This window comes from Daphnia pulicaria, chromosome 4 (assembly GCF_021234035.1).
Source record: "Daphnia pulicaria isolate SC F1-1A chromosome 4, SC_F0-13Bv2, whole genome shotgun sequence".
Lineage (NCBI taxonomy): Eukaryota > Metazoa > Arthropoda > Branchiopoda > Diplostraca > Daphniidae > Daphnia > Daphnia pulicaria.
Genome location: NC_060916.1, coordinates 15,474,661 through 15,501,810, shown reverse-complemented (window position 1 = coordinate 15,501,810; position 27,150 = coordinate 15,474,661). Strand labels below are relative to the sequence as shown.

Genomic DNA, 27,150 nt, shown 5'->3' with positions numbered 1-27,150 from the left:
AATTTCGTCATTTTGCAGCATTATTTAGACAATAAGCCAGCAAGTAGTGGAAGGAATGGAGTTTGGATAAGTGTATTCTTCTAACATTCGGAAAACGCCATGTTTTTTCGTTGTATAGAAACAACTAAAAAGCACTTCTACCCCAATTAGGTTGGAGTAAACATTTGTTGCGCCGTCTTTTGTAAAAACACGATCAAGCCTGTGTATCGCCACATCTACAGGTTCCATTATCTTTTTTTTTTTACCTATCTCTTCCAAAGAAGCGGTGACGTAGGGTGTTCTTTATCGATGGGATTCGGCATTCAATTCAAATCTTTGTTCATGTATTTTCTTTGTTGGCACATAACAAGGTACACATTCACACAAAGGATTTACATTTTGTATTGATAGAACTGATCTTAATTGGAACTAAGAAATTAACTTTTAATTCTTAGTCGTTCAAGCAGATTTTTCGTTAGTAACTCATTTTGTCGCTGGAAACATTTTTATTTCGCAAAGCGGAACTCGTCGTCAGGTTTCGAGCAGAACGCAACTTCCTGAACGTCAAAAAGTAGAGCCAGATTCTCTTGTTTGGCCTTTTTCCATCCATCGGTCAATATGACTTCGGCTGGGTGGAGCCGGAAGAAATTAATGGCCTCCTCCCGCAGTCCATACGCTGGGTGGTGGTAATTGCATTCTGACAGCAAGAGTAATTCGAGGCAATTTTCAATCGACATGAATCGGATCAAATGCCTTACACAAGCCGATTTCAGCTCCGTCAACAAGTATTTATCTGCAACCACCAACAGTCCGACCGCCATCTTTTCCATGGTCGCAGAAGTCAAACGTCCCGAGTAAATAAATCGTAGCAGCTCCTTGAATATTTCCGGCTCGGTGTCGTCAATTTCAACGTGATTGGTCGATTTCTCCTTGGTGGCGTGCTGGAACATTGCTTTGAAGACTTCGCTTCTGGCTGCTAATATAATTTTGTGGGCGGGAAATTCGCTGCCGCCGACTTTGAAAATGACGTCACTGAACGACATGTCATCAAACAATTCTTCGAGCTGAGTCGTCAGTTGATGGGTGCAATTGATTCCCACGGGTTGGGGTATGCCAGATGCAGGTTGTTTTTTGACCATGCATTCATTCACACAGCTGATGGTGAGACTGCCGTCTACTTGCCTACAATTTGATTTTAGAATTTCTTCCTTAGATAAATCAAAGTAGACGAAAGTATGGATGTGTGAGTAGACGACATGTTGGTGAAGCTTCACTCGATTTTTGTTGACGATGGCGATTTTGACTTGGAAAGGGTTGACGATGTTAGCCAAAATGCCTTTGGTATTGACGTAATGCAACAAACTGATTCTTAGTTTTGCCCCCAAATCAGAAAGTTGCAATTTCCATTGGTGATTTGGTATTTCTCTCGAATCAAAGAAGGCAGATGACAAATCTGAGCCTTTTCCATCTACAGTTTCGAGAAATTTGGCTGAAAAATCCCAATCGAACTCAACTTTGACGCTTACGCTTCCAGAATCGGACCAATTAAAAGCTTCCATCTTCAATCAGCGGAAATAATTGTACACCTGCAATCGGACAGCCGACAAAAAATGCCTCTCGTGAATAACTTGTAAGCATGATTACCATCATCAAAAATCACCGTTGTGATTAGTTCGGAAATGTCAAAATTCTTACCCTTAGGACTCCCTATGTTGAATGGTTCACTAGCAGCCTTACACTATTCCGAAACTCTTTGAGAAATGATAGATGATGTTTGACATTTATCTGCCCTGCACTGACTTTCTATTTCCCCTGACGCATATATACCCGCGCTACAAGTTTCTTTATCAGCAGTTGCGCCATGCTATGGCGTGTGTCGAGATTAAGTATTCAATCTCTTTAATACTTAGACAGAGGTAGGCGATAGTGAGTTGTGGCAAATTTCACTAGGGTTTCACTTAGAGATTTCACCTAGTGAAATGGGCCCGAAAAGGGCGTGGGGACGATAATGCTGGACATCGTCTCACCGAGGGTAGCACGCAACCACCATTTAAGGTCAGCGGTGCGACGAAGGGCAGCACGCGTGCAGATATTATTATTACTATTTTATTTCTATTCAAATAAGTCTTCTCGTTTTTCTCGTACGGCTCCGCGCAATCGTTCTTCAAGGAGTGACAGGTCTGAAATGAAATCTGTGATGGGCATTCATCAATGCATCGTGAGGAGAATAGACAGACGTGTACTTTGAATACGTCGAATGCATTTATGCTGCAATGGATGTGTTGGTTGTTGGCTTACCCAGAAAATAGCACGTGGGGACCTTTCAACAGCTGTAGTGAATCAGTTTCCCAGACACTTTAGTGTCCTGTTCGACGACTGTTTGTTTCTCTCCATCAAACAAAAGTAAAGATTCGAATGACGGTTGTGCGTTCATTTTTAGTTACTGGGCCGAACAACAAACACATCGACCGTGACGTTCTCATAAGAAAAAGGACGAAGAAACGTCGCCCTGCGTCGGTTAACGCCAAAAAGGGGAAAGATTGGTAACATCGACGTAATGCAACTTCGTGATTATTACAATTTTTAACCGCTGTCACAAAACTACGTTAATCGTTATACGAAGATGAACTTCTGTTGGAGACAACCATATCGAACGAAAGCGTCAGATTTGAGGTGCTTCCACATTTTTAGATGCGTTTTTGCGTCGTCATTCACACAATTTGATCGCTCGCCCCTTCGGTAGTCTAGTGCTCGTGTATTTTAAGCTGTGGAAATGGAAATTGACAGCTTGTTATTGATGGTGTCAAGGATGTGTATAGCTCATTGAATAGTAGGCCTATACGTAGTACCGGTTAAGACGTCTTGTGTGATTTCATCCAGTTCAGTCATGGCATTCGAATGATTTTCTACTATATGAGGTCGAAGGAATAGTTAAACATCTTTTGCTTATTTGGGTTGCCGATGGTTAGGATTTTTTCTTTATTGGATATCTGTCCCGATTCGTCATCAAGTGTCTACTGTCTAACTGTCTGCTACATGATTGTAACGGTCATACCGGTCATATGAAGTTTCACTTTTTCGGAGTAGAATTTAATTGAAACATGAAAGAAAATGAGTTTCCTTTCATACAAGTCCGTTTGAATTTAATCATTTGTTGCGTACTTCTCCTCCCTACATTGTTTCCGAGTATGGTAAATTATACCCATAAAGTGTGTACAGTTCATATTCATTTGCAGTTGGTGATTGTCCTGCTAATTGATTATTTGTGTAGTAGGTTGTCGATTCTTCAATTAAAACGTCCGTGTTGATCCTTGCTGGCCTCTCTTGAATAATCCTGTTTCCATTGATGGTTGAATCGGAAGACCAGTCATCATCATTACACACTACATTGAAGTAGCCCGACCAGTTGGCACGGTATAGCAGTCTAATAAGTCAAGACTAATGTCAACTTTTTATTTCAAAGTTTATTTTTTTCCTTTTTGCCCGGGACTGTATATTTGTGCCGCAGATTTTCCAGGTGCCACACGATTACGGGCTCCCACTGGCACCTCAAATAACAGGATCAACATGTCTGTCACCAAGTCTCTCTCTTCTCTGCACCCTTCTCTGTCCTCGTGTACATCCGTGTGACTGTGATGGGTGTATATTCACTGGGATTCTCTGCTTCAATTTCCACCTGGTGTCTGCCAACGACAGGATTTACTTGGGATTGAACACCCAGATCTGCCGTCCAGTATTTACCTTTTCAAGGTAGGACGCCGTTGATATTCTCTTTCTGTAGCTTTTCATTTGGAATGTGTGTGTTTACGGCTGGGCAGCAGATTATAACATGTTAACATTGGTGACGTTTCGATAAGATGAAAGCCAGCCCCAGCGAGTGCGCTTCTGTTTGTCGAATTGACAGTTGGTGCGTAGTTTTAATTTTTAATTTTTGACAATGGAAGAATTGGAAAGGGAAATGTTTTGCGGATTTGTTGCGATTTGTTGTTCATTCAAGATCTCAAAGTCAAGATTGTTCACTTCCCTTTTTGGCGTGTGCTTAAAATGTTTGCAGTTCAGTCAAATTACCCTAACAAAATGATTTCCCTTTAAATGCTGCCACGGTTCTGTTTTTGGCTCAGTTCCGAATGATTATGTGCTCGGAAGGACCAAAATCGGATGCGTTGGGGTTTCTTGTTAGCAAACGGCCGATGCAAACCTCAACTTATACAACGAACGAAATCATAATTTCCCTTTCAGCCAACGGACATGTGATGTCTGACGAGATCAATTTTACCAACCCTTTGCGCAAGAAATTATCAATCAGTTTGCTGTTGCTATGACTCCGTGGTTAGGGCGTGGACATTCCTAATGTTTCTATTTTATTTGCGGCGATTGATTCCTTTTTGTGTTTAACCCTATTTCCTCCATCAGTACAATATTTACTTTCCCTATTTGATTAGAATTTTTAATTCCAATGATTCCTTTCAAACACCGAGCCATTTCAACCTTTCTTTAAGTTTAGATTGGTCTTGGCTCTTGACTCGTTGCAACGCTATTTATAAGACACAAAGTGACACATGAAATTAGACTCTACAATCTTTACTTGATAACAAAGTCAAAATTGAGTTACTTCATCTTTGCTCTGTCAAATTATGAAAACGCTCATTTTACACCAATCGTTCACAATATTCATTGGCTGATTCATGTCTAATTGTGAAATCTGTCAATCATAAAAAATCACAAGACATTTCACCTTTGGATTCTGCAGTGGCATGAACCGTTCTTGTCCATTTCGAAACTGATAAAGGGGTTAAAGCAAACATTTATTGATGCGCAATCCAACAAACGAGATAAGGATAGAAAATGTGAAAAGAAATTCCCCTTGGATTTTCTGCTGTCGTATTAGGGGAATATCGGAAACTGTCAGACCGTGGGAGTGAATGAAATCAATTTCTCCTTGCTTTAATTGATCATTGACGTAACACTTTTTGTGGTCCCTTCTGGGGGATAAAGGTGAACGTTCGGGATTTTGGGACCTCTCAATGTTAAAGATATGTTGAATTAGCAATCGTAACATTTACAGTATAGTTGAACTGGGTGATATGAAGTCCTGTAGAGCAACAATTTGTTTTTCTTAAATATTTGACTGTTTGTTGTTGGAATTAATTCTGAATTTAATTTTTTTGTTTTTGATTGTTTAGTTGCTCTCAGGTGCAGAGAGGCTTTTCTCCGGTTCTCTACCCTTATTTCAGCCCGAGATCCTTCCACGGATGAAGCAACACCTGATGGAGATGTGGAGCGCTATATCCTGACTTCAAGGTAGGGCGCAATTACCCTATTTTCCCTTGTTTGACTATTGCCCTATTTTCCCTTGTTTGACTATTGTTTGGTATAGAGGGATGAAAAGAAGAATTTCATCCCATTGAAATCTAATTAAATTTAATGGGCGATGACGGACAGTAGGATTAATTTGCGGCCAACGGATAGGGATGTCTCATGAGATTGATTGACCAACCTTTGTGCAAGAAATTATTATTCGGTTTGCTGTTGCTATGACTCTGGAGAGACTAGGGCGTGGCATTTCAAATGTTGCAATTTATTTTTGCGCCGAAAGATTCCGTTTTGTGTTTTTTCCCCCTTTGCTAGTACAATACTATCTCTATTTGATTAGAACTTTATTTGTTGTAACTTGTCTACGTGTTTTTCGCGAGGAAATCAGAGACTTGATGAGCATTACGATCAGTTACCATTCCTGCCTGATTGAATTATCTAAACTAGTATATCGCCGATTCCTGTGAATGTATTTTGAATTCATATGGAAAATATTTGATTTTTATTGTCACGAATTTGTCTGTATGTTCTTTATGGTTGCATTAAAGCCGCTCTGGCATTGTCGTAATTAGCTTTCCATCCATCGCAGCTCTGGTCATTTGGAATATGTTGAAGGCGCATTCAATTCAAATCTTTGTCCATGTATTTTCTTTGTTGGCACACAACAGCGTAAACAGTCACACAAGGAATTAACATTTTGTACCGATAGAACTTATCTTAATTGGAACTTAAATGAAATTAACTTTTAATTCTTAGTTGTTCTTCTTAGTTGTTCTTTTGCCGGTGGAAACATTTTTATTTCGCTGCGCGGAACTCGTTGTCAGCAAGCTGACATCCTTGCAAGGAAAAAGCAACTTCTTGAACATCAAAAAGCAAAGCTAGATTCTCTTTCTTGGCCTTTTTCCATCCATCGGTCGATATGACTTCGGCGGGGTGGAGCCGGAAGAGGTTAATTGCCTCCTCCCGCAATTCATACGCTGGGTGGTGATCATTTTCTTCTAGCGTAAGCAATTCTAAACAATTTTCTATAGACATCAATGTGATTAAATGCCTTTCACAAGCAGCTTTCAGTTCCGTCAACAAGTATTTATCTGCAACCACCAACAGTTTGACGGCCATCTTTTCCATGGTCGCAGCAGTCAAACGTCCCGTGTAGATAAATCGTAGCAGCTCCTTGAATATTTCCGGCTCGATGTCTTCTATTTCGACGTGATTGGTCGATTTCTCCTTGGTAGGGTGCTGGAACATGGCATAAAAGACTTCGCTTCTGGCGGCTAATATGATTTTGTGTGCGGGAAATTCGCTGCCGCCGACTTTGAATATGACATCACTGAACGAAATGTCATCAAACAATTCTTCGATATGGGTCGTCAGTCTCAGTTGATGGGTGTAATTGATTCCCATAGGTTGGGGTATGCCAGACGAAGGCTGCCAGACCACGCATTCATTCACACAACTGATGGTGAGACTGCCATCTAATTGCCTATAATTTGATGTTAGAATTTCTTCCTTAGATAAATCAAAGTAGACGAAAGTATGGATGTGCAAGTAGACGACATATTGGTGATGCTTCACTCCATTTTTGTCGACGATGGCGATTTTGACTTGGAATGGGTCGACGTTATTTGCCAAAATGCCTTTGGTGTTGACGTAATGCAACAGGCTGATTCTAAGTTTTGCCCCCAAGTCAGAGAGTTGCAATTTCCACTGATGGTTTGGTATTTCTTTCGAGGCAAAGAATGCAGATGACAAATCTGGGACTTTCCCATCTACAGTTTCAAGAAACTTGGCTTGGACGTTCCAGTCGAACGCAACTTTGGCACTAAGGCTTCCAGAATCAATCCAATTAAAAGCTTGCATCGTCAATCAGCAAAAATGAAGGCACACCTGCAATGGACGGCCGAAAAAAATGAACTCGTGAATAACTTGTCAATAACTCAATATGAATACCAATCGACAGCTTATATTGCCTCATAAAAATCACTGATATTTTGTTTGAAGTTCGTTCGAAAATGTAAAAGTTCTTACCCAAAGTCCTTAGGATTTATTTATTCAACAATTCACTAGACCTTCTTTCCTGAAAACTCGTCGAGAAATGATGCAGCCAAGAAATGTCACCCTGCGTCGTCAACTACGCGAGTGCCATCTGTGATGAAACGAGAGAAAAATGGAAAATGAATAATAATGGCCGCCTTTTCTTTTTCTAACCTTTCCTCTTTATTTTAGTTGAAGAATGAAGAAATTTGGCTCGTTGAAAAGCGATTTTTGTCAGTTGCGGTTGTTCCGTGTGCGATTTTCATAGAAAAATGAAAATTTGGTTTTCTTTTCCAACAGTGTGAATACTGAATTTATTCCTTTGGACTTGGAGATAGCTCATTTGTGGTAAATGTTGTGTTTGTTTCTTTGTCAACAGATTTGATCCTGGATTGTTGCCGGGCGTGGATTGGTACTCGGACTTGTAAACGTAATTCACTACTTCCGAAAACGGCATGCTGTTTCACCCATCAAACGATGACGTCTGACTGAATTTGCCTGCTCTCCATTTGTCTGTAAGTTTTTCATTACTCTGTTTTTCTTTTGTATCATCTTCGCCGATTTCCAGTTGGCTCTATCGCTCTTGGTTCCCAACGGTTATCGCTATTAGAGCGATTTGAATATCGGATTAAGATTTTGTATTATACCGCTGTGTCACGCTTTGGCTCTTAAATCGTAAGAGAATAGACCTATGCAGAAGAAACAGTATATTTCAATCGCAGGCGCCGTGAATTTTCTCATTAGCCGGTTTATAGTACCTTTCCATAAATGTGGAATGAATTATTGATGGTCGCTTTTTCTAGCATTTCCTCTTTATTTAATTTGAAGAAATTTGGCTATCAATTAGGCGTCGTCAGTCACACAGTTTTATCTCTCTCCTCTTCGGTCTAGTGCACGCGTATTTTAAGCTGTGAAAATGAAAATTGCAACTATAGCTGTTTCTTGATGTCAACGTGTGTGATTTTATCCAGTTTAGTCAAAGAGAACGTATGATTTTATTTGAGGTAGAAGGAATAGTTCAAAACTGTTTAGCTTTAATGACTTGCCACAGTTAGTTATTATTTTTATTTTTTCCGTATTCCTGTCCCGATTCGTCATCGAAGTGTCTGCCATCTGTAGCTGAACGCTATTTGATTGTAAAGGTCATATGAAGTTGACATTTTATCTCTGTTTATTGGCTTGGCTTTTGCACACGCTAGATTTCTTGTCGTATCTACAGCGGACATGAAAATGTAAGGGTTTAACATCTTCACAAGGAAGTTATTTTTCAACGTTATCGTTTCTTTTATTGGCGGAGAAAAATTACAATGTAGATGAGTCGTTAGCTGCGTTTATTGACCCACAATTTTTCCTGTTAAAATAGTGCCTCTTCCAACAAAAAACCAGTAAAATGAAGAGCTCTATAACCGTACAGAGACACACCCGATGAAATGGGTGACGTAATCGCCAACCAGATTTCATCTCCTGTTTGAAGACTAACCGTCACTTGGATGGTAAAAGTTTTAAAATCCCCAGCCGAGCTGTATGAAACAGTTGGACTATAACCGATAGTCTCACCGTTCTTATAAATGTGCATATCACAATGGAGCGAAGAGTAAGTTTTTGAAAACGAAACAGGCCCAGATGCAGAGAAGAAATAGGTTCCCGCTCTCGGAGTCGTGAATTTTCCCGATGTCAAGTTCATTGCTCCTCCCACGTTCAAGTTTTCAACGTCGAATGGAATTGGAATAGAAGGTTGAGCGAAGCCATTCGAATATTTCCTAACACAGAAGGATGTTTTCAAGGATTTGACATCTTCGTATCCAATCCACGTCTGGAAACCTGTCAAGGAAACGTTAAAAATCATTCGTTTTCATGGATTTTATGAAAAAATTAAAACCGGAATCGTCAGGAAGTTTGGTAAAATCGCAGTAAACAGATTCAACCATTTTATCGCTCGTGACGGAATACAATCCGTTCAGACTGTGCCCAATCCTCCACAGATCCTCGCATGACTTGGGCATTCCGGCGACGGCCACTTGTCCGGTGCATTCAAATCGCCCAAGAGTGTGGACACCGGAAGAAATTCCGAGTTGGGTCCGACCAAAGTTCAGACGAGTAATGGGCAGGATCTCTTTGCCTACGACAACACCTGCGCATTGAAAGTAATGACAAAAAGTACGGGATTTAGTCAATGCTAAATTGGAAATCAATGTATAAAATAGAAAATTTTCACCAAACCATTATCAGCTGATTGAAGTGGCGCAGCGGCGTCGCAGTTGCACTTGACGGCAGGATCGATGCAATTCCCGTCGATTCCGCACTGACAGGTGTGAACGCTAGAATCGTTTCCGGCCCAAAAGTGTTGAACGTTTCCATCTTTGTCGTTCCACCAACTGTAAGTGATGCCGTTCAGTTCCAACGGGGCGTAGAAACAATCATACTAATAACCATTACAGTAAAAATGGATTATTAATTTATAGTAGTATGCTATAAAAGACTACGGGATTTACTTACGGTGAGTGACTGGTGGCATTCCGCCGACAACTCGGCCAATGCCGACATTTGTCTACTTGTGGCGTTGTAGTTGATGAACCTGGAATAACATCCAGGATCAGCGCAATGACCCACGTCTATTGATTCTTCGCTGTCGTGCGGGACTAAAGTCGATCCTGCGTGACAGCCACATTTAGTTATTCTTTTTGTCGGTTCAGTTTTGAATAAATTCGGTTTACCTGTGGCCATGTCGCAGTAGACGAAAATGGGGTCGTCCCCAACTCCCTGGCCGTCAGGATCGATCCAGTGCATTCCGGATGTTAGGCTAGGGTTGGCTAGACGAACCTCTCTGCATGTTCTCTGGATACTTGCGCTCTTTCCACTTGAGTGAATTTGGAATGCGTCGACATATTTCGAAATTGATTTCGAGTTGATTTGCCGTTCATTCTGCAGGGCGAGTTCCAATCGGGCAACTTTTTGCTCGAGCACATCTAACCGGCCGTCTTTGATTTCCAGTTGAATGGCATTCGTTTTCAACACTTGTCTCATTTCAATCTTAGTTAAATTGTATTAAATTTCATTGCCTAATTTTATTGCTGAATCTGAAAGAAAAATTCTTACCATCTGGTCAGATAATTGCTGCAACCGTTCCTCTACCGAAAGGCCATTTGCGATTGTAATAAACCCAAGACAAACTAAAATACCAACTTGTAAAAGTGAAGCAAAGTTACGAGCCATTGTGTCTACCTTTTGGAAGAAAGTGCGCTAAAATTCCAAGTGTCCCTTGCTTATAACTAGAGAGAGTTCGATAGATATGTAGCGAGGAAATTAACTTTGTGTGTGGGTTGGATTTCGTTTGTTTGACTTTTCAGGTGCAAAAGTCACATGCGCGTATTTGTTTCTAAATCAAATGTGGGTCATGTTTGCTCTTTGATTTGGCAGGCAAATAATCGACGTAGTAAAAGTACAGATAACGTTAATGCCAATCAAATTCGTGCACTTTGAATGGTCATGCAACGTAGCATGGTGCAATCCGAATTCAAAATTCATTTTTTGACCCAGTTGTTTTGTGCTTCTGCGCCAATGTAAAAAACAAACAAACGAAGTCCTTTTTTTTTACCCTGATGAAAAGACGTGCAATAGATGCAAGGCTAGTGGAATCACCTAGAGTCTATTTGCTATTTTTCGGTATCTTTCAGATACGTAGTTCAATGTCAATGTTTGATCCTATTCGATTTGGGTCATGACGATTTGCTTCTTCATTAGGAATTTTTAAGTGACAAACTCGATCATATTTTCGTCAAGCTTTGTTTGGTATGGGGTAAATAATAGAACAGCTTAGTGGCTAGACGCTAGAGCATCCGACTGCAGATCGGAATGTCCCCATTTAAATCTAGGTGCCCCCGTGTGTTATGATTTGTCTGTTCCTGTACACAGGATAGACTTAAATTAGAACACACGGACAGACGTTAAGTAATACTAAAGAATACATTCATTGACTAATTTTAAAGGGTGGTTGATTTAAAAAAAAAATGCTTTCAACTTTCAAGTAACTGCCATGTTCAGTGCAAGGGAAATTTCAAATGTTTTTATGGATTTCACTTATTGTCAAGATTAAGAAAAAAAAAATAGCACACAAAAGGGTTTCGGCATGATTGCTCACAAAAAAATGTGGCCTGTACTTTTAAAGCCAAGGTTGCAGTTATTGAAAAATGTGTTTTGCTTAAATTGTTGTATCACTTCAGGTGAAAACACTTGTTATAAATTTCTTACCGTTTATTTTTCATTTGATATTAATATTTTAAGGGGAAGGGGTAGAAAACTGTCTGTTATGTACTCTCCTCAAAAGTGGTTCATGATTCCCGCTCAAACTCACTCAGAAGTCAGACACACACACGCCTTGCAGTAAAGAGCTCAGTCGTTTTGCGGCCAGAACAAAGTGAAGTCTTTTATATTTTGCAGAGTGCAACTTTTTTTTCCAACTTGGTAAACGACTAAAGGCACCATCAAATTTGCAATTTCAACAAAAACCAATTATCTAGCAGCTTCGTCTAGGAAAAAGACTAGAAATTCCAAAAGAAGGAAAGCTTTGCATATGGTGTGTGCTGCCTATCTTCTACTACGATTGCATCATTGATTTCATCTGTTAGGTATTTTTAATGATCAATGGTTGTGTACGGCTGACTGTAACATCAGAACTTTTACATTTCGTACAACAGAAAATAGTTTTTTTCAATTTTTGAGTGGATCAGTCTGACTTTGAGGGTTGAGTCAGTCGATTAAAAATGGAACTATACCTTGATCAAATTCAATTATTTGTGCTGGAAATTTGATTTCTGCTGTTTTAGTGATCATTTTTTTGTTTTTATTTGATATAGGTGAACAGCTGATTGTAGCAGATTGAATGCTGTTCATTTCCAATCGAATCACCTTAAATTCAACCGATCTCTGGCGTGGCGACTCATCTCCATATTTTGCCTTTCTTTAGACCTTATGTCCTCGTGTACATTCGTGCGAGGGCGAGTGTATTCACAAGGACGTCCTTCCTCACTTTCGGACTGTAGGATCCACCTTCGTGATCTGCAGATGGGGCGTCTAGGATTTCAGGATTTCAGGTAGGAGGCAATTGACGTTCATTTTTAGTTAAATTAGCTATTTATCAAACCAGAGTCATTTTTGCGTGAAAGAGACAGCAACTCGGTCTTATTTTGATAGCATGTATGGGACGTCTCTTCCGAATGACGTCGACGGGGTTCGGTAACGTTTTGCTGCTTGGATTAAAATAGCGTAGAAAAATGAGTGCACTCCTCCAACCGACATTGTCTATTCCATTCGTGGCTATCTCCGAGTTGAATCGACAGTTAAATTACGTTGTTCCTCATTTCGCTATAGTTGTGTAGACGTAAACTATGGAGGATATTGTGGTCGACTTCTTCTTACGCTCAAATCAATTCATATTCAACTGCGTCAATTAAATTTGGCTTCATATTTTGTTGCCTAAAGAAATGCGAGTACATTCAATCCACAGATGAACTTTTAATTATCAGCCACTCCCAGACTGTATCAAACGTCAGTTTTTCAAATTTTTGTTGTTGTTTTTTGTCTCTCGAAAAGATTTCTTTCCTGAAATCAGACAGAAGTATTTTGCTGAGCCACAATTACCTTGTTTTTGAGAATCTTTAGTGGATTAACCACATCTGTTGTGTCCAGTCTTTCTGCTCGCCAACGTTTTTGTTGAATAAGGTCACCTTATTCTTATACTAAACACATCAGCTTCGTTACAAAAATATTTTTTATCGGCGTTTTCGATTTGAAACCGAAGAGGGAACAATTTCTTCTCGATTTGAAAGCTGGTTTTGCTATGACGCTTTCTTTGATTTGGTACTAACCGCAAAAAGATTTTCCCAATTGGAGAGAAGATGGTCACTAGAGTTTGGAACATATACCATTTATTTCTCTACTTTAAATGTTTTATCTTGCTTGGACATTTGAATCGTCTTTTGCTGAATCTAATTCTACCGTCTATAGCGATTTTTTAAAGTCTGTTTTTAAGGGATTGAGCGACATTCTCTTGCAGCAGCCAGCCAGTAAAGTGGGTGTAGTGGTTTCCGTTGTCATAGAGGTTCATCCTGTCTGCTTGATCGACCTGTACCCAAATTTCATCTCCAGCCTGGAGATACAACGTTGATTGGAGAGAGAAGGTATCCGTACTCAGGCCCTGAGTCAAGTCCGCTTCGCCCCGCCCGATTAGTTCGCCGTTCATCCTTAGAGATGCTTTAAAATTTCCGTCGTCAAATAACGCTCCACCCATGTCGGCGATGCCGAAGAAAGAGAAGAAGTAGGTCCCAGTGACAGGCGCCGTAAATTTGCCGTTTCCTGCGTTCATTGCCCCTCCCGTGTTGATCCTTTCCAGGTCGAACGTGATTGGATAATTCTTCCCATAGAAACTGGCGCTTCTCTGAACGTAGAAATAGACGGAGGTTGACTGGACGCCATCGAATCCAATCCAGGTCTGGAACGCTGCGGACATTATGTGTCAATTAAAAATTAGTTTTAATCGAAATTATTGTTTCAAAGTGGCATTGATTTTTTACCTGGGTCGCCCAAAGATTTGGTGAAATCGCAGTAGACAGTTTCGACCATTTTAGTTCCCATAACGGAATAAAATCCGGTCATTTTGTGTCCAATTTTCCAAAGATCTTCACAGGAAGTTGGGAATCCGGTGACGATTGCGTCGCCACTACATTCGAATCGACCTAGGGTGTGAACTCCGGTAGACATTTGACCAAAGTTTAATTTCGTTATTGGAAGACTTGCCTTTTTCGTTACGACACCTGCGCATTTCAATTCGTGAGAATCAAATGACAAAACTGTTAAAAGCGAAAACTAACAGTCGCCATTCAAACTTACCGTTGTCGTTTAACATGTATGGAGCAATTGCATCGCAATTGCATTTGACGTTAGAATTGATACATTCTCCATCGATTCCGCATTGACAGGTGTGAATGCTCGAATCACTTCCGGCCCAGAAATATTGCGGATTTCCATCTCTGTCATTCCACCAACTGTAAATGACTCCATCCTTCTCAAGTGGGGCGTCATAACATTCGTACTAGAAAAAGAAATATATCATCGGATGTTTTACATTTGCGAAATTTTAGCAGGTTTAAACTGTTTGCCATACTTTGATTGACTGATGGCATTCGTTTGAGAGTTCAGCTAGCGTTGTCATTTGCCTCATAGTTGCGTTGTAGATAATTTCTCTGGTATAACAACCGGGACCAGTGCAATATCCTACGTCTATGGAATCTTCGCTGTCGTGTAGGATGGTTGTTTTCCCTGTAAGTCGTTTGTTGTTGTATACGATTAATTTTTATTAATGCCCATTACCCCCTTTTTTTTGTACCTGTGGCCATGTCGCAGTAGACGAAAATGGGATCGTCCCCAACTCCCTGACCGTCAGGATCGATCCAGTAATTTCCCATCGTCAGGGACGAATCGGCTGCATGAGCCTCGCTGCACGTTCTGTACATGACGTTCTTTGTGGCCAACTGATTTGTTTCTCTTTCCTTAGTGGCAAGAAGTTCGAGTTCTAGTCTAAGAACTTTTTCTTCTAAGATTCCCTGTTGATTGATATAATTTGAACAAGTTTTTCAATGAAAATGATCTGAAAAGTTGTTAAATAAGAAAGGGACTTGCATGTTGCCGATCTTTTTGCTCCATAAGCTCTTCCAGTCGAGTCAATTTGCTTTCCAGGTTTATTTTTAGCGAAATCTGGACAATGGGCGAAGAACACAATTCAGTTAAAAAAGGGTTAAATTATTTTAAATTCTTTATTATATACGTAGTTGGTTGTCAGTTGTTGGAGTTGATTCTGAATTTCCCCCAAGGATGGACGGTCATCCGCAGCCGAGCCAGCCGTCCATTCAGATGCGCAAATTAGTAAAATAAGAAAAAGGCCGTAAAAGTTTGCCATTTTCACCTTCTCCCAGCGTCAGACTAGCACTCGTTTTCACTTGGACTGCCGCGATTTGTATCTGTTTAGTTGTACCTGTTTACTTGAGGTTTTGAACGAAACGAAATTTTTTGAGGTTTGTTTGATTTTTGGGATGAGATAAATAGGTGCGTGTTGGCCAGTGTGGATTGTTTTTCATGGGCTGATCTGACCGTTGATCCAAGTCAATGTCATTGGCATCTGCCTGAAGTAATAAAATCAATAGATTCAATCCATAAAATCAGTCGACTATCAGCAGAGCTTCAATTTATCTCCGATTCTCTTTGAGGTGTTGCGTACGTGTTGAAATGTTCAAAACATTTTCCCATTTTATCTTCGGTATAACCCAATATAACTTTGACGCGCACAATTAAACGAAGCACTTCATCCCAACAATTTTGACTTTTTTAACCGAAAGTTTTTTTTTCTTAATTGATGGGAATGGGTTTGAATCTATGTTTCGTTTTGATTTAGAGTTAAGGGGCGCTGATTTCGCTACAGCAATTATATACGTAATTCAAATAATCGACTTTTTGAAACAAAGTTTGGTGGGAAAAGCCAATGCAGGACTTTAAGGTTGTTCTTGGCATTTACCTGTCGTCATGTGTTCATAGTGGGAATCGTCAATTACCTGGCCAACAGGAACAGGATCGATACGATTGTCTGGAATGGGTAAAAAAAAACTTCAGCCAACATGCTACTCGTTTTTTATCGCTATGAACAAAGCCGAGGACTACTTATGGACTGTTAGTTGACTCACTTTTAGGAAAAATAAAAAAAATAAATAGATAAAAAGGAAACTCTGACGTGTGAAAGCGGATGGATTGATTGATCGGACCCAATTTGTACTTATCTTTTCATTCCGGTGCTTTTGATTTTCCCCCACGGAATGTTCAATGAAATTTCTGCTTTTGGTAAAATTATCATCAGGCATTTTAGCTTTGACGATTTTTATTCAAAAAGAGAAAACTTGACCACTAACCACTCAAATTGATTTGTTTTCCTTCCTTAAATCCATTTCTCTTGAAAACCGAAAAGATGTTTTCAGATCACTAAAGATGATGACAATTTTACTAGTTTTACTATTTTGCTGGTGGCTAAGCAAAAGAAATCTACGTATCTTCATGCAATGTAAATAGCAGCAGATGAATGGCATGCTGATAGTAATTTTGACGGTATCCCATTCCTTGTTTTCAAGAGAAACTGCAAGGACATATTTATTCGAACGTATTCATTTATTATTAAAAATCGGAAATCATACCGGAGCAAGTCGTTTATTCAATTTCAATAGCCCAATTAAAAACGTTTCTGTTTTGAAGTTAAATTAACCGCAACATTTCGACAGACGGGGAGATGTCTTCCTCCAGCAAGAATCCGTTGAAAATAGTGTAAGTAGCAGTTAGACTCGCCCCCGATGTTGCTGATGCTATTGCTACCCAAACTTGATCTCCCTTGTCTAAATTGAGAGTTAACTGAAGGGAAAGGGTCTCGTATTGACCTGCAGTGCTTATCTCATCTGAATAAGTTCGTCCAATGTAAACTCCATTTTTGTAAAGGCGAATCTGACAAGCTTGTAGAACCGAAGATCCTGGATATAGCCCTAATGCTGTGAAGGAGAAAAAGTATCTGCCCTCGACGGGTGCCGAAAATATGCCTGAAGTCAAATTCATGGCTCCTCCCACGTTTAGTAATTCCCAATCGAATGGAATAGGAACCAGCGTTTCGTTAAATGTTGTGTTTCTTTGAACATGGAAATAAGTTGGCGAGGATTTGACATCTGCGTACCCGATCCACGTCTGGAAACCTACAATTTCAATTTTGGATTAATAGGACGTGCATAGATGAAAAAGGCCAATTAAAAAAAAAGCTTTTACCCGAGTCAGTGGGCAGTTTAGCGAAATCGCAATAAACAGTTTCAATCATCGCCATTCCCATGATGGAATACAATCCGCTCAGGGTGTGTCCCTTTCTCCACAAATCTTGGCACGAGGATGTCATTCCCGATTCGCTGACCTGTCCCGAACATTCAAAACGGCCCAGGGTGTGGACACCGGACGACGTGTCCAGCTGGGTCCGGCCGAAATTCAGGCGTGTAACGGGCAGGATCTCCTTGGCTCTTATGACACCTGCGTTTTAATTCGATACAAAATTACATCCAGCGATTTAAAAAATTCTGAAATATTGACTCACCACTATCAGATAATTGCACTGGCGCCATGGAGTCGCAGTTGCATTTGACGGTAGAATCCGCGCAATCCCCGTCAATGTCGCACTGACAGGTATGGGCACTGGAGTCGCTTCCGGCCCAGAAATATTGCGCATTTCCGTCTCTGTCGTTCCACCAGGAGTAAGCGACGTTACTAAACTCCAACGGGGCAAAGTTGCAATCGTACTAATAACAAATTACAATCTGGTTTATTTTTTTAAAAATCATATCGTTGATTAAAATTATATATACTTGAATTGATTGCCGGCACTCTGCGGACATTTCAGCCAAAGCCGCCAATTGTCTGATGCTGGTCACATTGTAATTGATTGCCCTGGAATAACATCCAGGATCAGGGCAGTGGTCCACTTCCATCGGAGATTCACTGTCGTGGGAAATGACGGTTGATCCTGCGTTAATTAATTATGGCAAAGGTTAAAAATGATTCAATTTCCTCGTTTGATATTTGTACCTGTCGACATGTCGCAAAAAACAGAAATGGGAGCATCACCAACTCCTTGGCCATCGGGATCAATCCAGTACATTCCGGATGCCAGCGATGGATCATTGTCGTGAATCTCGTGACACGTTCTTGGCGTGTTGTTGTTCCCAGCTGCTAATAATCGTTGGATGGTTTCTTTTTCACTCCGCAATTCTTGTTCCAGTCGACCGACTTTTTCTTCCAACAGTCTCTGTTGATTTTAAATTTCAGAAAACAAATTTTATTATCGAATAACTTGGCGCATAATTGTAATTTAAAGAATAAATGATCGGTGGAATAAGGGATATATACCTCTTTCGCTTCGAGATGATCGTATTTGGTTTGGGTATCTTGTTTGAATTTAATCTAAATAAAATTAAGTTTGAAAAAGTGAAATTTTGTTAGGGATAGAAAATAAGGAAAATTTGAATTTCTTACGTAGTTTTCTCTAAGTCCTTGTAGTTGCTCCTGTAATTGCTCCAAGGTAAAAGTATTAGCCTCGACTGAATAACTCGGCCAGACTAATAACACCAACAAACCAATTCCAATGATTCCTTTCAAACACTGAGCCATTTCAACCTTTCTTAAAGTTCAGCTTTGTCTTGGTTCTTGACTCGTTGCAACGCTATTTATAAGACATTTGTAAAAAGTGCCACCCATGAAATTAAGACTCCAATCTTTACTTGATAACAAAGTCAAAATTGAGTCACTTCATCTTTGCTCTGTCAAATTACGAAAACGCTCATTTTACACCAATCGTTCACAATATTCATTGGCTGATTCATGTCTAATTGTGAAATCTGTCAATCATAAAAAATCACAAGACATTTCACCTTTGGATTTCTGCAGTGGCATGAATCGTTCTCGTCCATTTCAAAACTGATAAAGGGGTAAAACAAACATTTTATTGATGCGCAATCCAACAAACGAGATAAGGATAGAAAAGGTAAAAAGAAATTCCCCTTGGATTTTCTGCTGTCGTCCAAGTTAGGGGAATAACGGAATAACTGTCAGACCGTGGGAGTGAATGAAATCAATTTCTCCTTGCTTTAATTAATTATTGACGTAACATTTTTTTGGTGCCTTCTGGGGGATAAAGGTGAACGTTCGGGATTTTGGGACCTCTCTATTAAATGAGTTTCCTTCTATGCATGTCCGTTTAAATTTAAGCATTTTTTGCGTACATCTCCCTACATTGTTTCCGAGTATGGTAAATTATGCACACATAAAATGCTTACAGTTCATATTCATATTCAGTTGGTGGTTGTCATGCTAATTGATTATTTGTCTAGTAGGTTGTCGGTTCTGCAATCAAAACGTCCGTGCTGATCCTTGCCCTCTCTTGAATAATCCTGTTTCCATTGATGGTTGAATCGGAAGAATAACGGTCAGCATCACTTCACACTACATTGAAGAAGCCCAACCAGCTGACCCACGGTATAGCAGTCTAATAAGTCAAGACTAATGTCAACTTTCTATTTCATAGTTTATTTTTTCCTTTTTTGCCCAGACTTTATTTGTGCCGCAGATTTTCCAGGTGACACACGATTACGGGCTCCCACTGGCACCTCAAATAACAGGATCAACATTTCTGCCACCAAGTCTCTCTCTTCCCTTTTCCCTTCTCTGTTCTCGTGTACATCCATCTGAGTGCGGATGGATTCACAGGATTGAATACTTCAATTTCCACCTGGCGTCGGCTAACGACGAGATTCACTTGGGATTGAGCACCCAGATCTGCCGTCCAATATTCACCTTTTCAAGGTAGGACGCCGTTGATATTCTCTTTCTGTAGCTACTTTTCATTTGGAATGTGTGTGTTTACGGCTGGGCAGCAGATTATAACATGTTAACATTGGTGACGTTTCGATAAGATGAAAGCCAGCCCCAGCGAGCGCGCTCCTGTTTGTCGACTTGACAGTTGGTGCGTAGTTTTAATTTTTTATTTTTGACAATGGAAGAATTGGAAAGGGGAAATGTTTTGCGGATTTGTTGCTCATTCAAGATCTCAAAGTCAAGATTGTTCACTTCCCTTATTGCGCGTGCTTAAGACGTTAGCAGTTAAGACAAATTACCCAAATAAAATTATGCTCCTTTAAATGCTGCCACGGTTCTGTTTTTGGCTCAGTTCAGAATGATTATGTGCTCGAAAGGACCAAAATCGGATGCGTTGGGGTTTCTTGTTAGCAAACGGCCGATGCAAACCTCAACTTATACAACGAACGAAATCATAATTTCCCTTTCGGCCAACGGACATGGATGTCTGACGAGATGAATTTTACCAACCCTTTGTGCAAGAAATTATTAATCGGTTTGCTGTTGCTATGACTCTGTGGTTAGGGCGTGGACATTCCTAATGTTTCAATCGATTGATTCCGTTTTTTGTTTAACCTTATTTCCTCCATCAGTACAATATTTACTTTCCCTATTTGATTAGAATTTTTAATGTTGCAACTTGCCTACTGGTTTTGGGTTAGGTTATGGGGTTGTCTGTTTGTTGTGGCATTAAAACCGCTCTGACATTGCCGTGATTAGCTTTCCATCCATCGCAGCTCTGGCCAATTGGATTGTATTTGAGGCGCATTCAATTTAAATCGTTTGTTCATGTATGTTCTTTGTTGGCACACAACAGGACACTACACAGTTTACACAAGACATTTACATTTTGTATTGTAGAACATATCTTAATGGAATTTTGAAATTAACTTTGTCTTAGTTATTCAAGAAGACGTTGGTATCTCATTTTGCGCTGGAAACATTTTTATTTCGCTAAGCGGAACTCGTTGTCAGGTTTGGAGCACAACACAACTTCCTGGACGTCGCATAGCAAAGCTGGATTCTCTTTTTTGGCCTTTTCCCATCCATCGGTCAAAATGATTTCGGCTGGGTGGAGCCGAAAGAAGTTAATTGCCTCCTTCCGCAATCCATACGCTGGGTGGTGATCATTTTCTTCCAGCAAAAGTAATTCGAGGCAATTTTGAATCGACATGAATCTGATCAAATGCCTTTCACAAGCAGCTTTCAGTTCCGTCAACAAATACTTGTCGGCCACCACCAAAAGTCCGACCGCCATCTTTTCCATGGTCTCAGCAGTCAAACGTCCCGTATAGATAAATCGTAGCAGCTCCTTGAATATTTCCGGTTCGGTGTCTTCTATTTCGACGTGATTGGTCGATTTCTCCTTGGTAGGGTGTTGGAACATGGCTTTGAAGACTTCACTTCTGGCGGCTAAAACAATTTTGTGGGCGGGAAATTCGCTGCCGCCGACTTTTAAAATGACGTCACTGAACGACATGTCATCAAATAATTCTTTGAGCTGAGCCGCCAGTTGATGGGTGCAGTTGATATCCACAGGTACGGGTATGCCATCAGACAAAGGCTTCCAGACCATGCATTCATTCTCACAACTGATGGTGAGACTGCCGTCTACTTGCCTACGATTTGATTTTATAATTTCTTCTTTCGACAATTCAAAGTAGACGAAAGTATGGATGTGCGAGTAGACGACATGTTGGTGAAGCTTCTCTCCATTTTTGTCGACGATGGCGATTTTGACTTGAAATGGGTCGGCGATATTTGCCAAAATGCCTTCGGTGTTGATGTAATCCAACAGGCTGATTCTTATTTTGGTTCCCAAATCAGAGAGTTGCAATTTCCATTGATGATTTGGTATTTCTTTCGAGGCAAAGAATTCAGATGACAAATCTGAGCCTTTCCCATCTACAGTTTCAAGAAAGTTGGCTTGCACGTTCCAGTCGAACGCAACTTTGACGTTTACGCTTCCAGAATCAATCCATTTTAAAGCTTCCATCTTCAATCAGCAAAAATGATGGCACACCTGACACCTGCAATTGACGGCCGAAAAAAAAAGAAACTCGTGAATAACTTGTCAATATGAATACCAATCGACAGCTTATATTGCCTCATCCAAATCAAGATATTTTGTTTGAAGTTCGTTCGAAAATGTGAAAGTTCTTACCCAAAGTCCTTATGATTCCTTTGTTCAATAATTCACTAGACCTACTTTCCTGAATACTCGTCGTGAAATGATGCAGCCAAGAAATAACAAGACGACAAAGAAACGTTTCGCCCTGCGTCGTCAACTACACGAGTGCCATCTGTGATGAAACGCAAGAAAAATGGAAAATGAATAATAGACTAGGCTAACGTCCGAAGTTGCCAGTTCGCTGAAATCGTGAGAAAAAATTGGACGTGAACTAGTGCGACCATGGTGCGACTAGTGCCCAGCCGCCATGAAAAAACTGTTACTACAGAGCCGTGTGCGATGTTCATTTAGATAAATGAAAATTTGGTTTTTCTTTTCCAACAGTGTGAATTTGTTCCTTTGGACTTTGGAGAATAGCTCATTTGTTGTAAATGTTGTGTTTGTTTCTTTGTCAACAGATTTGATCCTGGATTGTTGCCGGGCGTGGATTGGTACTCGGACAAACGTAATTCCGAAAACGGCATGCTGCTTCGACCATTAAACGATGACGCCTGACTAAATTTGCCTGCTCTCCATTTATCTGTAAGTTTTTCATTACTCTGTTTTTCTTTCGTATTATCTTCCACCGATTTCAAATTTGCTCTATTGCTCTTGGTTGCAATTGCTGTCGTATTATTGGAGCGATGTGATGAAGGTTTTGTCTCATACCACCGTATCACCACGCTTTCGCTCTTTCGTAAGAGAATAGGCCTATGTAGTTTTTTTAATCCTATTTAAAAAAATCAAAATTATGCAGTATTTTTTTTTTGAATCGCAGTCGCCGCGAATTTTCTCGTTTGCAGGTTTAATAGTCTTCCCTTCCATAAATGTGGACTGAATTATTGGTGGCCGCTTTTTCTAGCATTTCCTCTTTATTTAATTTGAAGAAATTTTGCTATTGGTTAGGCGTCGTCATTCACACAATTTGATCACTCCCCCCTTCGGTCTCCCCAGAGAACACGTTAAGACTTCAGCTGTGGAAATGAAAATTTATAGCTTTTTCTTGATGTCAACGCTGTGCTCTGATGTAGCTCATTGAATAGCATAGTGCCTGTTGATTTCATCCAGTCCAGTCATGGTATTCCGTATTCGAATGATTTTCTTCTATACTACGAGGTCGAAGGAATAGTTAAACATCTTTTGCTTATTTGGCTTGCCATGGTTAGTTTGTTTTTCTTTGCTGGAAATCTTTCCCGATTCGTCATCAAGTGTCTGTTGTCTAGCTGTCCGCTTCATGATTGACTTGATTGTAACGTCATTTGAAGTTGACTTCTTATTTCTGTTAATTGACGTGGCCTTTGCACGTCTTTCTCGTTGTCATTGTCAGTTCAAAAGAATAATTCCTTCCGCTCACCGCGTTTTCGATTTGAGACCGAAAAGGGAACAATTTCTTCTCGATTTGAAAGCTAGTTTTGCTATGATGCTTTATTTGATTTCGTACTAACCGCAAAAAGATTTTTCCATTTGAAGAGAAAATAGCCAAAGACGGAAAAGGTTCATAGAAAAAATCGAATGAAACAAAAAACACCTTTCTACCCTTGTAACAGCAAATTCTTAAACTGTCACTGCTGTTCCGGCTGAATCACTGTCGAGTCCATAAGCCAGACCACCATTTATTTTTTTGCATTTTTGGCGTACTTCTCCTCCCTACATTGTTTCCGAGTATGGTCAATTATGCACATTTAAAATGTGTTCAGTCCATATTCATAATCAGTTGGACTAATTGTCCTGCTAATTAATTATTTGTCTAGTAGGTTGTCGGTTCTGCAATCAAAACGTCCGTGCTGATCCTTGCCCTCTCTTGAATAATCCTGTTTCCATTGATGGTTGAATCGGAAGAATAACGGTCAGCATCATTTCACACTACATTGAAGAAGCCCAACCAGCTGACCCACGGTATAGCAGTCTAATAAGTCAAGACTAATGTCAACTTTATATTTCATAGTTTATTTTTTCTTTTTTGCCCGGGACTGTATATTTGTGCCGCAGATTTTCCAGGTGTCACACGAGTACGGGCTCCTACTGGCACCTCAAATAACAGGATCAACATTTCTGCCACCAAGTCTCTCTTTTCCCTGCACCCTTCTCTGTTCTCGTGTATATCCGTCTGAATGTGCTGGGTGTACTCACGAGGATTCCCTGCTGCTTCAATTTCCACCTGATGTCTGCCAACGACAGGATTCACTTGGGATGGAGCACCCAGATCTGCCGTCCAGTATTCATCTTTTCAAGGTAGGACGCCGTTGATATTCTCTTTCTGTAGCTACTTTTCATTTGGAATGTGTGTGTTTACGGCTGGGCAGCAGATTATAACATGTTAACATTGGTGACGTTTCGATAAGATGAAAGCCAGCCCCAGCGAGCGCGCTCCTGTTTGTCGACTTGACAGTTGGTGCGTAGTTTTTAATTTTTTATTTTTGACAATGGAAGAATTGGAAAGGGGAAATGTTTTGCGGATTTGTTGCTCATTCAAGATCTCAAAGTCAAGATTGTTCTCTTCCCTTTTTGGCGCGTGCTTAAAACGTTAGCAGTTCACTCAAATTACCCTTATAAAATTATTCTCCTTTAAATGCTGCCCCGGTTCCATTTTTGTCTCAGTTCCAAATGATTATGTGCTCGGAAGGACCAAAATCGGATGCGTTGGGTTACTTGTTAGCAAACGGTCCATGCAAACCTCAACTTATAGTTAACGAATGAAATCATAATTTCCCTTTCGGCCAACGGACATGGATGTCTGACGAGATCAATTTTACCAACCCTTTGCGCAAGAAATTATTAATCGGTTTGCTGTTGCTATGACTCTGTGGTTAGGGCGTGGACATTCCTAATGTTTAAATTTTATTTGCGGCGATGGATTCCGTTTTGTGTTTAACCTTATTTCCTCCATCAGTAAAATATTTACTTTCCCTATTTGATTAGAATTTTTAAATGTTGCAACTTGTCTACTGGTTTTGGGTTAGGCTGGGTTAGGTTTAGGTTAGGTTGTCTGTTTGTTGTGGCATTAAAACCGCTCTGACATTGCCGTGATTAGCCTTCCATCCATTGCAGCTCTGGTCATTTGGATTGTATTTAAGGTGCATTCAATTTAAATCGTTTATTCATGTATGTTCTTTGTTGGCACACAACAGGACGCTACACAGTTACACAAGAAATTTACATTTTGTACTGTAGAACTTATCTTAATGGAATTTTGAAATTAACTTTTAAGTCTTAGTTATTCAAGGAGATGTTGGTAACTCATTTTGCGCTGGAAACATTTTTATTTCGCCAAGCGGAACCCGGTTCTAGGTTGCGAGCTGAACACAACTTCCTGGACGTCAAAAAGTAGAGCCATGTTCTCTTGTTTGGCCTTTTTCCATCCATCGGTCGATATGACTTCGGCTGAGTGGTACCGGAAGAAAAAGAATTGCCTCCTTCCGCAATCCATACGCTGGGTGGTGATCATTTTCTTCCAGCAAAAGTAATTCGAGGCAATTTTGAATTGACATGAATCTGATCAAATGCCTTTCACAAGCAGCTTTCAGTTCCGTCAACAAATACTTGTCGGCCACCGCCAAAAGCCCGACCGCCATTTTTTCCATGGTCTCAGCAGTCAAACATCCCGTGTAAATAAATCGTAGGAGTTCCTTGAATATTTCCGGTTCGGTGTCTTCTATTTCGACGTGATTGGTCGATTTCTCCTTGGTAGGGTGTTGGAACATGGCTTTGAAGACTTCGCTTCTTGCGTCTAAAACAATTTTGTGTGCGGGAAATTCGCTGCCGCTGACTTTGAAAATGACGTCACTGAACGACACATCATCAAACAATTCTTCGAGCTGAGCCGCCAGTTGATGGGTGCAGTTGATATCCACAGGTACGGGTATGCCATCAGACAAAGGCTTCCAGACCATGCATTCATTCTCACAACTGATGGTGAGACTGCCATCGACTTGCCTACAATTTGAATTTAGAATTTCTTCTTTCGACAAATCAAAGTAGACGAAGGTATGGATGTGCGAGTACACGACACGTTGGAAAAGCTTCTCTCCATTTTTGTTGAGGATGGCGATTTTGACTTGAAATGGGTCGACGTTATTTGCCAAAATGCCTTTGGTGTTGATGTAATCCAACAGGCTGATTCTTATTTTGGTTCCCAAATCAGAAAGTTTCAATTTCCATTGATGATTTGGTATTTCTTTTGAGGAAAAGAATTCAGATGACAAATCTGGGACTTTCCCATCTACAGTTTCAAGAAAATTGGCTTGCACGTTCCAGTCGAACGCAACTTTGACGTTTACGCTTCTAGGAGAATAATCCAACCAATTAAAAGCTTCCATCGTCAATCAGCAAAAATGATGGCTAACCTGCAATTGACGGCCGAAAAAAAAGGAACTCGTGAATAACTTGTCAATAACTCAAAATGAATACCAATCGACAGCTTATATTGCCTCATCAAAATCAAGATATTTTGTTTGCAGTTGGTTCGAAAATGTAAAAGTTCTTACCTTAAGTCCTTAGGATTCCTTTGTTCAATAATTCACTAGACCTACTAGTCCGAAAACTCGTCGTGAAATGACGACGAACTACGAACCAGAAACGTCACCCTGCGACCTGCGTCGTCAACTACGCGAGTGCCATCTGTGATGAAACGAGAGAAAAATGGCAAATGAATAAAAATGGCGGTCTTTTCTTTTTCTAACCTTTCCTCTTTATTTTAGTTGAAGAATGAAGAAATTTGGCAAGTTGAAAAGCGATTTTTGTCAGTCCAAGTTTGATTTTTCTCAGTTGCGGTTGTGCCGTGTGCGAAATTTGGTTTTCTTTTCCAACAGTGTGAATACTGAATATGTTCCTTTGGACTTGGAGATAGCTCATTTGTGGTAAATGTTGTGTTTGTTTCTTTGTCAACAGATTTGATCCTGGATTGTTGCCGGGCATGGATTGGTACCCGGACAAACGTAATTCCGAAAACGGCATGCTGCTTCACCCAGCAAACGATGACGCCTGACTGAATTTGCCTGCTCTCCATTTATCTGTAAGTGTTTCATTTTTACTCTGTTTTTCTTTCGTATTATCTTCCACCGATTTCAAATTTGCTCTATTGCTCTTGGTTGCAACGGTTATCGCTATTGGAGCGATCTGATTAAGGTTTTGTCTCATACCGCCGTATTACCACGCTTTCGCTCTTTCGTAAGAGAATAGACCTA

At 40.2% G+C, this 27,150-nt stretch overlaps 7 protein-coding genes across 12 annotated transcripts; all 7 read right to left on the bottom strand.

The window, feature by feature from the left end:
* Positions 1 to 307: 307 nt before the first annotated feature.
* LOC124338289 (TD and POZ domain-containing protein 1-like) lies at positions 308 to 26,511 on the bottom strand. 3 transcript variants are annotated; one of them, XM_046792420.1, is made up of 2 exons: positions 26,452 to 26,511; positions 308 to 1,565 (listed from the first exon to the last, which is right to left on the bottom strand). In XM_046792420.1, the coding sequence occupies exon 2, from the start codon at positions 1,536 to 1,538 to the stop codon at positions 486 to 488; it is 1,053 nt and encodes a 350-aa protein (XP_046648376.1). In that variant the 5' UTR covers positions 1,539 to 1,565; positions 26,452 to 26,511; the 3' UTR covers positions 308 to 485. The 3 variants fall into 3 exon arrangements, with proteins under 3 accessions (XP_046648376.1, XP_046648375.1, XP_046648374.1); XM_046792419.1 differs by lacking the exon at positions 26,452 to 26,511 and adding an exon at positions 1,676 to 1,765 and having other exon boundaries at positions 308 to 1,573; XM_046792418.1 differs by lacking the exon at positions 26,452 to 26,511 and adding an exon at positions 1,675 to 1,772 and having other exon boundaries at positions 309 to 1,565.
* On the bottom strand, positions 5,918 to 22,099 carry LOC124338288 (speckle-type POZ protein B-like). Of its 2 annotated transcripts, XM_046792417.1 has the most exons (3): positions 22,003 to 22,099; positions 7,321 to 7,361; positions 5,918 to 7,179 (listed from the first exon to the last, which is right to left on the bottom strand). In XM_046792417.1, the coding sequence occupies exon 3, from the start codon at positions 7,150 to 7,152 to the stop codon at positions 6,088 to 6,090; it is 1,065 nt and encodes a 354-aa protein (XP_046648373.1). In that variant the 5' UTR covers positions 7,153 to 7,179; positions 7,321 to 7,361; positions 22,003 to 22,099; the 3' UTR covers positions 5,918 to 6,087. The 2 variants fall into 2 exon arrangements, with proteins under 2 accessions (XP_046648373.1, XP_046648372.1); XM_046792416.1 differs by lacking the exon at positions 22,003 to 22,099 and having other exon boundaries at positions 7,321 to 7,398.
* Positions 8,644 to 10,630, bottom strand: LOC124338247. Of its 2 annotated transcripts, none has more exons than XM_046792341.1 (6): positions 10,423 to 10,630; positions 10,041 to 10,356; positions 9,823 to 9,977; positions 9,547 to 9,748; positions 9,206 to 9,457; positions 8,644 to 9,147 (listed from the first exon to the last, which is right to left on the bottom strand). In XM_046792341.1, exons 1-6 carry the CDS (start codon positions 10,537 to 10,539, stop codon positions 8,681 to 8,683), a joined length of 1,509 nt encoding a protein of 502 aa, XP_046648297.1. In that variant the 5' UTR covers positions 10,540 to 10,630; the 3' UTR covers positions 8,644 to 8,680. The 2 variants fall into 2 exon arrangements, with proteins under 2 accessions (XP_046648297.1, XP_046648298.1); XM_046792342.1 differs by having other exon boundaries at positions 10,041 to 10,314.
* Positions 13,229 to 15,597, bottom strand: LOC124338251. The gene is made up of 7 exons (XM_046792347.1): positions 15,146 to 15,597; positions 15,001 to 15,075; positions 14,708 to 14,924; positions 14,486 to 14,640; positions 14,212 to 14,413; positions 13,896 to 14,135; positions 13,229 to 13,821 (listed from the first exon to the last, which is right to left on the bottom strand). Exons 1-7 carry the CDS (start codon positions 15,275 to 15,277, stop codon positions 13,337 to 13,339), a joined length of 1,506 nt encoding a protein of 501 aa, XP_046648303.1. The 5' UTR covers positions 15,278 to 15,597; the 3' UTR covers positions 13,229 to 13,336.
* LOC124338250 lies at positions 16,497 to 18,599 on the bottom strand. Its single transcript, XM_046792344.1, has 7 exons — positions 18,421 to 18,599; positions 18,295 to 18,348; positions 17,974 to 18,193; positions 17,754 to 17,911; positions 17,486 to 17,687; positions 17,170 to 17,421; positions 16,497 to 17,099 (listed from the first exon to the last, which is right to left on the bottom strand). Exons 1-7 carry the CDS (start codon positions 18,553 to 18,555, stop codon positions 16,615 to 16,617), a joined length of 1,506 nt encoding a protein of 501 aa, XP_046648300.1. The 5' UTR covers positions 18,556 to 18,599; the 3' UTR covers positions 16,497 to 16,614.
* On the bottom strand, positions 20,571 to 22,064 carry LOC124338291 (speckle-type POZ protein-like). Of its 2 annotated transcripts, none has more exons than XM_046792422.1 (2): positions 21,962 to 22,064; positions 20,571 to 21,820 (listed from the first exon to the last, which is right to left on the bottom strand). In XM_046792422.1, exon 2 carries the CDS (start codon positions 21,791 to 21,793, stop codon positions 20,744 to 20,746), a length of 1,050 nt encoding a protein of 349 aa, XP_046648378.1. In that variant the 5' UTR covers positions 21,794 to 21,820; positions 21,962 to 22,064; the 3' UTR covers positions 20,571 to 20,743. The 2 variants fall into 2 exon arrangements, with proteins under 2 accessions (XP_046648378.1, XP_046648377.1); XM_046792421.1 differs by having other exon boundaries at positions 20,571 to 21,827; positions 21,962 to 22,059.
* LOC124337785 (speckle-type POZ protein-like) lies at positions 25,285 to 26,283 on the bottom strand. Its single transcript, XM_046791806.1, has one exon. It carries the CDS (start codon positions 26,281 to 26,283, stop codon positions 25,285 to 25,287), a length of 999 nt encoding a protein of 332 aa, XP_046647762.1.
* Positions 26,512 to 27,150: the final 639 nt, after the last annotated feature.